Source organism: Psammomys obesus, unplaced genomic scaffold (assembly GCF_907164565.1).
Source record: "Psammomys obesus unplaced genomic scaffold, mPsaObe1.curated_primary_1811, whole genome shotgun sequence".
In the NCBI taxonomy this organism is placed as follows: Eukaryota; Metazoa; Chordata; class Mammalia; order Rodentia; family Muridae; genus Psammomys; species Psammomys obesus.
The window spans coordinates 2880134-2892551 of record NW_026592509.1 but is presented as its reverse complement, the minus strand read 5'-3'; the positions used below and the strand labels follow the sequence as shown (position 1 = coordinate 2892551).

Below are 12418 nucleotides of genomic sequence, written 5' to 3'. Positions count from 1 at the left end.
TGCTCTATGCTTCCTATATACTTAGGTAATATTTCCTTCCTAAGTCTCTGGTAGGGTTAAAGACTAGTTACAGTCTCACAATTAAACTCAGATTGTTTAGAATGATAAAAGTTGATTCAGGTACTGAACTTTAAAGTTACCAAGATAAGATAGAGAGTAAAATACATTATCCAAGGGTATTAACTATATAATGTAAATCTTACCTAATAATGTTCATAATTGTTATTATTGTATATAGTTTATTATTGCAAGAAAAAGCCTTTTATTGAACTAAAAGAGGGAGATTTAAGCATAATGTAGAGGGAAAAAGTAAAGGATTCAGCCATGGGCAGAGGTCTAGGAGATATGAGGAAAGAGCAGCTGGAAAAAGAAAGCCAAAAATGATTTACACCGGGAGGAAGCCAGACTAGCACAGAGAGTTAAAAATAGAGTAATGTCTGTTCAGTATTGTGCCAAAAAGCTTCTTAAACAAATATAATAGTTCAGTTGCAATTATTTGGGTGCTATCCATGATAAAAGAAAAACTGCAACACACACCTACACACAATTTTAAAGCTAACAGGAGCTGTATCGCCAAGCATACCTCAGCGTGGGTGACAGACAGCTCAGCTCATGAAAGCTAAAAACATGTAGCTCTCTGCATAATTCACAGATGGTCTCTCCTCTTCCAGACAACGAGGATTGTCTGAGAGCATCTTGTACACTTGGGAATCTTGTACACTGTGGATCTGGTCAGTTTCTGGTACTTCTAGAAGCTACTGAGTTTACTTCCTGGGCTTTTTTATCCCCTAAGATTTTATTTAACATTGGGGAGGGGGTACGTGTTCATGGTGCTGTAGAGGCAAAGTCATTGAATCCCATGGAGCTAGAGTTACACTCAGTCAGCTAGAGTTGACTGACAGGTGCTGGGAACCGAACCGGACTCCTCTACCAAAAGCTGTACCTTCTCTTAAGAGCTGAGCCATCTCTCTGGTGCTAACTTTCTGAATTTTAATGAACTTCCCTACAGGATAAAGTGTTTCCCTTTTCTTTAGCACATCCTGTTCTTCATGAGCTTCCCTCCAAGACAGAATGTTTTATCTCAAAGGAATTGCTCTACAAATACCACTCTTCATTTCTGAGCCACCCACCACCAGCAGCACCACTCACCACCAACGACTTTAAAAACAGTGTCTTTAGACAATGTCAAATGACCGTGGGAGACAAAAATCTCTCCCGGATGGAAACTGCTGTTCTAGAGCAGCCTTTTAAAAAGGTGATATCCTATCACTGACCCACTCCCTCAGCCTTATCCAGAAATGGCTTCAGGACTTAACCTTGATCACCATTCTAACATTCTCCTAGCAACTTCCAGTGTCCTTCTCCCCCCAGCTTTTTCTCTGTTCCTCTTTGTCCCTGATAGTAACAGAGTGGTCATGTTGCTTTACTACATCCTCTTGCATACAGAGAATCTCGGTAATGGAATGTTACCAAAAGCATGCCTTCCCAGGTACCTAACCGTACCCATTAATATGATGGGGCTAGGGTTTTACACCACAGTTGCTGGAGTGAATCAAGGACTAGACCTGGGAGGGGAGCTTTAATGTGAGGGGGAGCAACTTCTTTTTTGCTTTAAGTGTAAATGAGCGAGGTGAATTTCAAAGAAGTGTTGAAGACCTGCTTGATATAGGAGGGGTTAAAAGGTTGTTACAAGGGTCTAGAGGTCTAATGAAAGGTGAAGGTATTATCTTAAGGTTATGGGAAGAGATCAGTAGGGTAAAACAGCAAGTCTGTCAGGTGATGAAGAGAAGGGGAAGCGAAGGCTCAATAGGAAATGATTGTTGGTGTAATAATTTCTAGAGAGAAGCAGTGTTTGCAAAGACTGATTAGAACTGTAATGATGTGGAAAAGTTGCATTGCTGCAGGTCCACAGGCTAATCATGTTATCTTGGGCTACTTTTTTGTTTTTATATTTTTTATTTAATTTTATGGTTGTTTTACCTGTATGTCCAGACAGCATGTGCATGCAGCAGCCAGAAGAGGATGTCAGATCCCTTGGAACTGGAATTATAGATGGCTGAGCTACCACATGAGTGCTGGAAGTTAAACCTGGTCCTCTGGAAAAGCAGTGCTAACTGTTGAGCCCTGCCTCTAGTCCCATCTCAGGCTAGCTTTAGCCCCTGAAATAGCCATTCCTTGATAACTAATATCCTGTGGCTAGTAGATTTAAAAACAACAACAACAAACTTTTTGGAAACTATTAATCTTGTTCCCACCAACCCCAAAGTTAAGAACATCATGAGACAAGTGGGAGACAGGGTAGGCTCCTGGGAGGATATGAGGGGAATTCAAACCGAGACTCCTAATAGCAAAGGCTGGAGTCTGAAGAGGACACTAACTAGCCTCTTCTCCTAGTGTGTTGGGAACATCAACACACCCACAAAAACTTCAACCCCAAATTCATCCTGCCTTCAAGATGTGCAGGGAAAAAGATAGAGCAGTTAGAACAGAGATGAGGGACTACCCAACCACTGCCTGACTAACCAAATAACCACACTATGGGAGAGTGCCAACCTCTGACTCTATGAATGATACTCTGCTAAGCTTCCAGACAGGAGCCTGGCAGATATGCCCTCTAAGAGACTTTACCCAGCACTGCCTCAAAACAGACACGGAAACTCACAGCTGAACATATGGTGACGAGTAGGGAGTCTTGTGGAAAAGTGGGAGGAAAGAGAAAAGGACCTGGAGGTGACAGGAGCTCCACAAGAAGACCAACAGAGCCAACTAACCAGGCCCCAGAGGTGCTTGCTGAGACTGAAGATCAACCAAAGTCCTTTCAGGAACTGGACCTAGGCCCTCTACTAAAATGTAGCAGATGGGAAGCTTAGGCTTCATGTGGGTCCTCCAGTAACAGAACAGGGGACTGCATTGGACACGGACTCACCTGATAGATTTTTGATCACTTCCCCCTGGTGGGACTGCCTTGTCAGGCCACAGGGGAAGAGGACATGCTCAGGCCTGATGCAACTTGATGCGCTGGGGTACATGGGAAAGGGAGCTTACCTTTGCTGAGAAATAGGCAAGGGTAGGGGGTGGAGGAAGAGAGAGAGAGATTGGATGGGAAGAAAGGATGAGGCTACAACCAGGATGTAAAGTGAATAAAAAATTAATTGAGAATGCATCAGAGCATGAGATCTCCCACTGACCACCATTCTGCTGCCTTGATAACTGAAAAAGGGACTTTCATTTGCCCGTTTTAATTGTTGTCTCGGAGGCTCACTGCCTCCTTCTAACTGAGGCCTAGTCCTGGAAGCTTCTAGCCCCTGTACAATCTAACCTAGGCCTAGAACATTTTCAGCCTGAGACTTACTGCTTAAATAAGCTCACCCTTGTTCTTGCTGAGTTCTGGGCTGGCTGTTTCCGATTCAGCTGTTCTGGCTCAAGCTCCTCTCCAAGCTAACTTAGCCAATCTGGCTTTCCTCTGGACTTCTGAATTGCTCTGCTTGGCCTCAAACTAACTTCAAGAGTCTCTTCTAGTCTTCTGGCTTTCTCATTCTCTGGCTCATTCGGTCTTCACCTGAGTTCTCTCACTGCAATCTATTACTGTCCCAGTAAAACTGCCTCCTCACTCTCTGCATTCACCCTTAAACACCTTCCCTTTCCTCTCTTCTCATAAGAGTTGGGCATATTCTATTCTGTCAAATCTTTCTCTGATTCATCACTGTTTTTGCCACTCAATTAAACACCACTTTGAAACATGGGTGCTTCCTTCTACAAACTGTCTTTACCTTCATTGTTTGGAATTAAATGCATGTACCACCATGCCTGGATCTAAGCTTTTCTTCACCGGAAACTAAGATCTGCTTGCCTGTCTCCTGGACAGGCAAAAGGTGTGTTATCACCCAGACCTAGATCTTCAGATGTGATCTCTTGACAGTTGGATCACACAGGCCTAAAAGGTCTTTGGATGTGATCTCTTGCCAGAACAGCCATGTTCTGAATTAACATTCCTCTACAGATAATGACTTTCTTTGTTCTGTAAACTATAAAACTTCATGAAGCTTCTTGCTTCCACATTGGAACATAGAATTTGGGGTAACCAAAACCTGTGTTGCCAGACCTTGGTAACTCCAATTTGCCTCTAGAATATAAACTCTTATTCCCTTTAAGGTTGAGTTTTTGTTTTTTTAAACATCAACATGGGAGATTCCAGCCCACTTGTCATCTGAATGCCTGTGCTTCTAATTCTGCTTTTCTATGAGCTCCACCAAAGCTATCTTGAAGGGGTGTTTACCTCCACCCCATTTAGCAACTGAGAGTACTTTCCCAATGCATATGCATCCTGAAGCTGTGACCACGACATTACTGTGTTGGGCTTAATTCTTAGACCTATTGAAGAGGTATGGGGGTGGAGATGTTTTTTGATCAAATCAGATGACATTCTATTTATCATGGGGTTCACTGCAAATAACAGAAAAGGTGGTGGGGAAGCACCCTGTTGCACCGAGATTAGCAACAGGCAACAGGGTTCAAGTCTAGGCTTTTCTCACAATTATAATAGGAGCTGTTCCACTGGAAACTCAGTTACATTCATGACCCCTCAACTGTGACTTCAAGGGCCTCAACTGCACAAGTTACTCACGATTTGGCTGTAAAGCTAAGGACATTTTCACAAAGCTATGACCATGGCCCAAGAAGCCCTGTACCCCTCACTCCCCCCACATCAGACTCATCAGTTCCAAAGCTAATCTCCCATTTACCCTCCAGATTTTTCAGCCTATGACCAAACACAAAAAGCAAATGACTGGATTTCTGCTGGGGGAAAAAAAATGTGTGGGGGCAGAGGGGAGGTGATCAAGAGACCAAGAGGGAGATAAGGATAGGGGCTTGCAGGAAAAGAACAAAGAAGTTACCGTACCACAGCCTAAAGGCATGCAGCAAGAGGCAGGAGACACCAGGAAGATGCAGCTTTCTAGAAGAAAAAAAGCTTGGCATCTGGTGTTTGGGAAGGGCCATATAAGACATAAGCCTCCCCCTGAACCTGAGGTCAGGTGAACACCCCAGATGATAGCTGAAGGCAGAAAAAGCCAAGGACTCCGCAATCTCGGAAACCCGTCTCCACTGTGATAAGGCCTGTCCCCAGACCTCTCTCAACACTCCCTGAAACTGCACCACAAAATAAACACACACAATAACTCTTTTTTAATAATACAAACACGAATGTAATTACATTCAAACAAAATCATTTTTACGGGTTTTCTTTTTCCCTGTGTGGTTGTGTATATGTGCTCATGTGCACACATGTATGTGGAGGCTGCAGGCCAACAATGGTGTCTTCTTTATTCATTCTACAATCTGTTTTTTTAAGATTCATTACTTCTGTGTATCGTGCTTCTGTGCGGAATGTACGCTACATGTGTGCAGGTGCCTGTGAAGACCGGGGGCCATACCCTGGACCTGGAGTTTTAGGGGGTGTGAGCCCCCGGACATTAGTGCTGGGAACGGAACTCAGACCCTCCGGAAAGCAAGCATCCGTGGGTGCTGAGCCAGCTCTCCAGCCTGGTTTTTTAAATAAAGGTTCTCACTGAAGCTGGAATAAACAGATCTCACTAGGCTGGGTGATAGCAAGTTCTGTGAATCCTACTGTATCCACTCCCTCACCCCACCTCAAGCATTGATTTTACAGGCACATACCACTTTCCTCAGCTTTTTACCTGTGTGTTGGGAATACAAATAGCTCCTCATGCTCAACAAACGGAGCCACCTCTCTAGCCTCCAAAAAAATGCCATAGGCCCCATTTACGCGATAGCCATGATTTGTCGGCTCCTGGTTTATATCCTGTATAAACATATATGGCTCACAAATACCAGCACTCACACAAATAACCTTTAAAGTACAGACTGAATGATTGGTTCCACTATCACCACACATGCTACAGGTAAAAAAAAAAAAAAAAAAAAAAAAAAAGCTGCATAGACCTGAGCTAATTACAAAAAAGAAAAGCAATGTGAACAGTGAAATGTCCCAGATCTCATTTATTCAAGGTACATCCACATAATAATAACAAAGAATTAATTATTGATGGTGCAAGCTCAAGACAGAAACTGTTAAACAAATAAAAATAAAAGCCACAGGCCAAGCAAGATGGCTCAGTGGGTAAAGATGACTGTCACCAAGCCTGACAATCCAAGTTCAACCCCCAGAATCCATAAGGTGCAAGATCACTGACTCTCACTGATTCACAGCCACATACACCTAGCAGCGAGTGTACATACATATATACAAAATAAATGAATGTGTTTTTAATAATAAGCTACTCTTTTGTATTTTGAAGTTAATTCTATAGAAAACTCCATGAAATTGCAGGAATACATATAAGCCCATACAGGCACTAAATACAGGCACATGTGTACATATACTTACATACATACATATACATATACAGTTCATACATACATACATATGCCCATTTACAGAACCACCCTACTATTCCCATGGCTGGCACTTAAGGGCTTTACTGGACTCTCACAACAAATGTACCTTATATCACAATCTACAAAAACACTTCTGAAATTAGTCCAGGTCATCCTGAAATGAAATTCATGTTTAACAAGACAAATATGTGTGCTTAGTAGTAGTAGTTAATTTGTGAGTAACTTTCCTCATGCATGTTTACTATGTCTAAACAATCAACAAATAATTATATTTGTTTTCTGTAAAGTTAATCAGCTGATATGCAATTTTATCTCAGCATAAAATAAACTTCAAGTAAATACAGAAATACATTTCATTTTGGAATATGCTGATAAAGTGAAGAACTCATTTCTCAGTAAACTGTTATGTAAAACTGCATTATGTAAAAATCTCATTGTGGTATGAGCCATGTAGTATATATGTGAATTCTGACCTGTTAAGGACCTTCCTTCATTCAGAACACATAGGGCATCCCCACCCACAGACTGATGATGGGACTGATCTGTGATCCAGAAATGAATGATTTCCAACTCATGACATCCTCTTCAATGAGTTCCTCCTCAAGATGGCAAATCTGACCACATTGTGAGAGACAAAGGTCTCACCCTAGTGAGACATGTGATGTCTATGAAATTATCCTGCTACTGAAGACTTCCACACTCAAGAGCACAAAGTGGGTCTCTTTCCCGGGTGAATTCATTTGTTCACGCTGTCAGAGTTGGGCGTGAGACGCCAAGACTTCCCCACAGCTGCTGCATTTGGAAGGCTTCTCCACCATGTGAACCCGATGGCACACCTCCAGTAGTGTATCTGACTAAACCATTTTCCAGTCTTGACATCCCTAAGGTTTGTCTTCAATGTGAGTTTGTAGATGAGATGTCAACTCTGACTTCTGCAAGAATACTTTTCCACATCTCACAGACAAAAGGTGTTTCCTTCCTGTGAATCAACTTATGCTTAGAGAAAACTGACCTGCTTCTAAAGGCTTTCCCACAATGAGTGCACACATAAGGTCTCTCTCCTGTGTGAATTCGCTCATGCTCTTGGAGTTGGACTTTAGTACAAAAGGCTTTCCAACAGTTGTTGCATTTGTAAGGTCTCTCCCCTGTGTGAATCAGAAGATGCACCTTCAGTTCAGATGGAGAGCAAAACGACTTCCCACAGAAATTGCATTTGTAAGGCTTCTCCACCAGGTGAATTTTTTCATGTCTGCTCAATGTTGACAACTGTTTGAAGGCCTTCCCACACACAGAACACACATAAGGCCTCTCCCCTGTGTGTATTCGAGAATGTGCCTTTAGTTGAGACGTTTTACTGAATGATTTCCCACAGTCAGGACACTTACAAGGCTTCTGCCCTGTGTGGGTCTGATAATGCGACTTCAGCTGGGATGGGTAATTAAACAACTTCCCACAGTCAGGGCATTTGTAAGGCTTCTCCCCAATATGGAGCTGTTGATGGGGTGTCAAAGTAGACTCCTGGACACCTGTCTCACATTTCTGAGAGACAAAAGGTTTCTCTTTAGTGTGAATTAGCTGATGTTTACGAAAAGACGACCTGCTGCTGAAGGCTTTTCCACACTCACTGCACACGAAGGGTCTCTCTCCTGTGTGGATTCGCTCGTGCTCTTGGACTTGCTCCTTAGTAGAGAAGGCCTTTCCACAGTGGCTGCATTTGTAAGGTCTCTCTCCTGTGTGAACTCGATAATGTGCCTTCAGCTGGGACATCTTACTGAACAGTTTCCAACATTCACGGCACTTGTAAGGCTTCTCTCCTGTGTGATTCTGATAATGCACCTTCAGTTCACATGGAAAATTAAAGGATTTTCCACACTCGTGGCACTTGTACGGCTTCTCCCCTGTGTGACTATGGCAATGCACCTTCAGCTGGGATGGGTAATTAAATGACTTCCCACAGTCACTGCACTTGTAAGGCTTCTCCCCAGGGTGAAGTTTCTCATGCCGGTCTAGTATGGACTTCTGATTGAAGGCTTTTCCACACTGAGAACACACATAAGGTTTCTCTCCTGTGTGAATTCGTTGATGCACCTTGAGTTTGGCTGTTTTACTGAATGACTTTCCACATTCATGGCATTCGTAAGGCTTCTCACCTGTGTGGATCTGACGATGCACCTTCAGCTGGGATGGAAACTTAAACGATTTCCCACAGTCATTGCATTTGTAAGGCTTCTCTCCATTGTGACTTTGTTTATGGGATGTCAACTCTGACTTACGTAAGAAGGCCTTCCCACATTTGTCACAGATAAAAGGTGTGTGATTCTTGTGAATCAATTCATGTTCATAAAAAGCTGGCCTATCGCTGAAGGCTTTCCCACATAGACTACACACATACGGTTTCTCTTCTATGTGAGTTTGCTCATGTTCTTGGAGTGCAGCCTCAGTACAAAAGGATTTCTCACAGCTGCTGCACTTGTAAGATTCCCCTCCAGTGTGAACTAGATGATCCACCTTTAGTTGGAATGGGTAACTCAATGAATTGGACACATAAAGGAAGGCCTTACCACCATTGTAGGAAACAACTGGTCGGTTCACAGTGAGAGTGATGTCAGGTTTATGCAAAGAAACAGCATAGAGGATCTCCCCACACTTAGAACTTTGATCTGCTGTCTCCTGAGACTGGGTTCCATGCATCAGTGGTTGTTTATCACTGAGAACTTCTCTGTTCCCAGTGCTTCTGCATGACTCTTCTCTATGAGAAGCCACACTGCTGGCATTACAAGAGCCTTGTATCAGGAGCTGACTGGATGCAACAATGTTAATAAGCTGCTCTGTGACTCTGCTTTCCTTCTGACCATTTGCTCCTAGATTTAGCTCCAAACTTTTTGGAAGTGAGCAATATCGTGGAAGACCCTCTTGTGTAGAAATGAAGTAGGGTCTCAAGGGAATGTTTTCTCCAGGCTTTTGATATTCATGACCACTATTTGTGCTCAGAGTTTTCTTGTGGAAAGTACCAGGATGGAAGGGTAGAATCTGGTTTTGCTGATCTTTCTTTGTAATGTCAGTATCCTGCCATAGTTCTTGTAGAAAGGGACACAAAGAATCATCTCTTGTGACTTCACTTGCCATATTACTATGAACTGAAGCTTTCGCAGACATTTTCTGTGGTGAGGTATCAATTCCTGATTTTTCTACAAACACAGACAAAGGAATAAGCAGAGTGAATAGGATGGAGGATGAATCATATGGAGGGACTGAGACTAACTATAAATGCCTAAGTCAGGTACTAATGATGCAGATGATGCTAACAATTAGTAGAAACAAGCCAACCAATGACCATATACAGCGGGGATCACCTATATAGCAGACATTCATATAATTATGACAACAGATCAGAGGATGAGGCACAGAAACTTATTTTTAAAAGTTGGAAATATATATACATAATAAAACATCAGAAAGTTTCTAAATCCTTTATAACAGAAAATAACTGTATGTTTGCATCAAAATTTATCAAAAAGCAAAATAGCAACATTTGTTGTAATAAAATCCACCAGTAGCATTTTGATTGCTCACATGTCTTAAGTGGAATCCATAAATCACATAAGGAAACTTAACCTAAATAAGAAAAACTCAGGTGTGTTGGCACGAGCCTTTAATTCCAGCACTTGGTAGGCGGAGGCAGGTGGATCTCAGCGAGTCCAAGACAGCCTAATCTACAAAGTGAGTTCTAGGACAGCCAGGGCTACACAGAGACATGTGTGAAAAATAACAATAACAAAAATAAATAAAATGCCATAGAAATAAATAACAAAAGGAGATGGTCTGTACTCATGCCAATGGGGTTAAGAAAATAACTTTTGTATTCAATAAGGATCATGAGTACGGATTCCAAAATAACCAAATAAATTAAAGCAGTGAGCGAGAGAAAATAGTTCAGAAGCCCAGAAGAGAAAAAAATGCTTAGCCAGACAAAAAGACTTTCTGATTTGAATGATCCCAACTTCTGGTCTCTGAAAATAAAGGAAGGGAACCAGCTTACAGGAACTGTCCTCACATACCTAAACAGGGCAGAAGAGACTGTTAAGGTCAAGGACTAAGAAATTCACTGTACACAACATGCACTGCATGTCATATTCAGAATGAACAGAGCCTTTACGGCAAACCTGTCACAGGAGGAACATACAGAATACTAAGTCTAAGGTGCCACAACTAAGGGGAACAAGGAATTAGCATAGGAATTCAGAAAGTCAGTGAGTTCCAAAGAACCCAAAAGACAATATACTAATTCAAAAGTATATACTAATTCAAAAGTATATACTTTTGAATTATACTAATATAAAAGACAATATACTAATATAAAAGACAATATACTAATTATAAATATACTAAGTATAAAAGACCATATACTAATTCAAAAGTCAGTCTTAGAACATACAAACCACAACCAGTCCTTTCTCCATTACTTGAGCAATATATTAATCAACTTGGCTAATGGCAGGTGTTCACAAACAAGACATGAAAATAAAAAAATTCTTGTGCACTTACACAGGAGACAAGCTCATCCCACAAACTCACCTTTCAGAAAGTCTCACATTGCCTCACATCAACAATAAACGGATCGCAGAATTAACCATAAAAACTACACGGAGTTTTTCTAAAGGTGACCACCACTGGAGAGTTGGTGAGACAGACTGACAGAGGCCTCACGAAATCTACCCAACCCAGGAATGGCTTACCTTGACACCTCTGGCCTGGGAACTCAGCCTTTTCTGTCTGTGCTGCCTTTCCTTTTTCCATCCTAAAGATGACTCCAGGGCTGGGAACGGGATACCCTGTTAATGAGAAAGATGCTGGGGTTTTGGGGGTAGTTTCATGTTTTTAGAGATGATCCAATGAAGTTTTGCACTGCTTCATTGGGAAAACCAAGTCAACATTCTATTTTGTATAATTTGTAGGTGAACAAAAGAAATGAAGCATCAGGACAAATGAAGTAAACACACACACACACACACACACACACACACACACAAGAGAGATGGGGAGAGGAAGAGAGAGATACACTTCTGATAAAGAGAAGGAAGGAAATCCTTTCAATGAGGCCCACCCTGCATCCCCAGGCCAGCTGTGCTCACCCACTGACAAGAGGTGGCTGTAGATTTCCAGCATCACCTCCTGGTACAGGTATCGCTGGGCAGAGTCAAGTTGCTGCCACTCCTCCTGGCTGAAGTTCACAGTCACATCCTCAAAGGACATCCACCTCTGTAACAACACACCACAGTTCACTGTGAATGACTCATCATTGGCAAATAGAAAAATAGAAGATTAAATTATTAATGACATTTCACTACATTTTTCACAAAATATCTACTTTCTATTAATTTGGGGAGATAGAGAATGCTTATAAAGCAATCAATCCCACCATCCATCATACACAATCACATTTTAAAGTACATTAGAAAAGGATTCTTTTTAACACTTTAAGAAAGAGTACACAGCACAATGTTTAAGCAACAATATTCCAAGTTAGAGTTACGCTGGATCCACCAGATTCAACATTATGAAACTTGGCAATTAGAAGCTGCTTTGCTAAGAGTACTGACTCCTTCTTTGGGAACTAAATGCCAGATAAGATAAAAGCCTGGCATCTCTGACTTCACTCTGTGTCTATCTCCTCGACTTTGGGTTACCTACTTACCTCTGCAGATTAGCACATATTGTTCAAAGAGCACCAGCCTAAACTACCCCAACCCCCTTCCAAGATGAAAGTACAGATTGGTTATAGTCCTTGTCCCTAATCTTACCTTTTGAGGTTGTACACTGAGGCAGAAGTATTTCCCCCCAAGAATGCTCTCTTGCAAAAAGGACTTCTTGGTTACACACGTGACTATTTAACTGATCAGCTACGAAAACAAGCCCCCTACCTCCGGATCCTTAGTATAAAAATCAACCTCTTTTCTCTCTCTCTCTCTCTCTCTCTCTCTCTCTCTCTCTCTCTCTCTCT

The 12418-nt window shown here is 41.9% G+C and overlaps 1 protein-coding gene across 2 annotated transcripts in view; it reads right to left on the bottom strand.

Moving 5' to 3' along the window:
- Positions 1-6003: 6003 nt before the first annotated feature.
- LOC129681624 (zinc finger protein 345-like) overlaps positions 6004-12418 on the bottom strand; it is a 13556-nt gene continuing 7141 nt past the window's right edge. For both annotated transcript variants that reach the window (XM_055613646.1, XM_055613647.1), the window contains exons 3-5: positions 11550-11676; positions 11154-11249; positions 6004-9605 (exon numbers count right to left, since the gene is read on the bottom strand). In XM_055613646.1, the coding sequence (XP_055469621.1) occupies positions 7312-9605; positions 11154-11249; positions 11550-11676 (2517 nt within the window). In that variant the 3' untranslated portion in view covers positions 6004-7311. The remainder of the gene's footprint in view (positions 9606-11153; positions 11250-11549; positions 11677-12418) is intronic.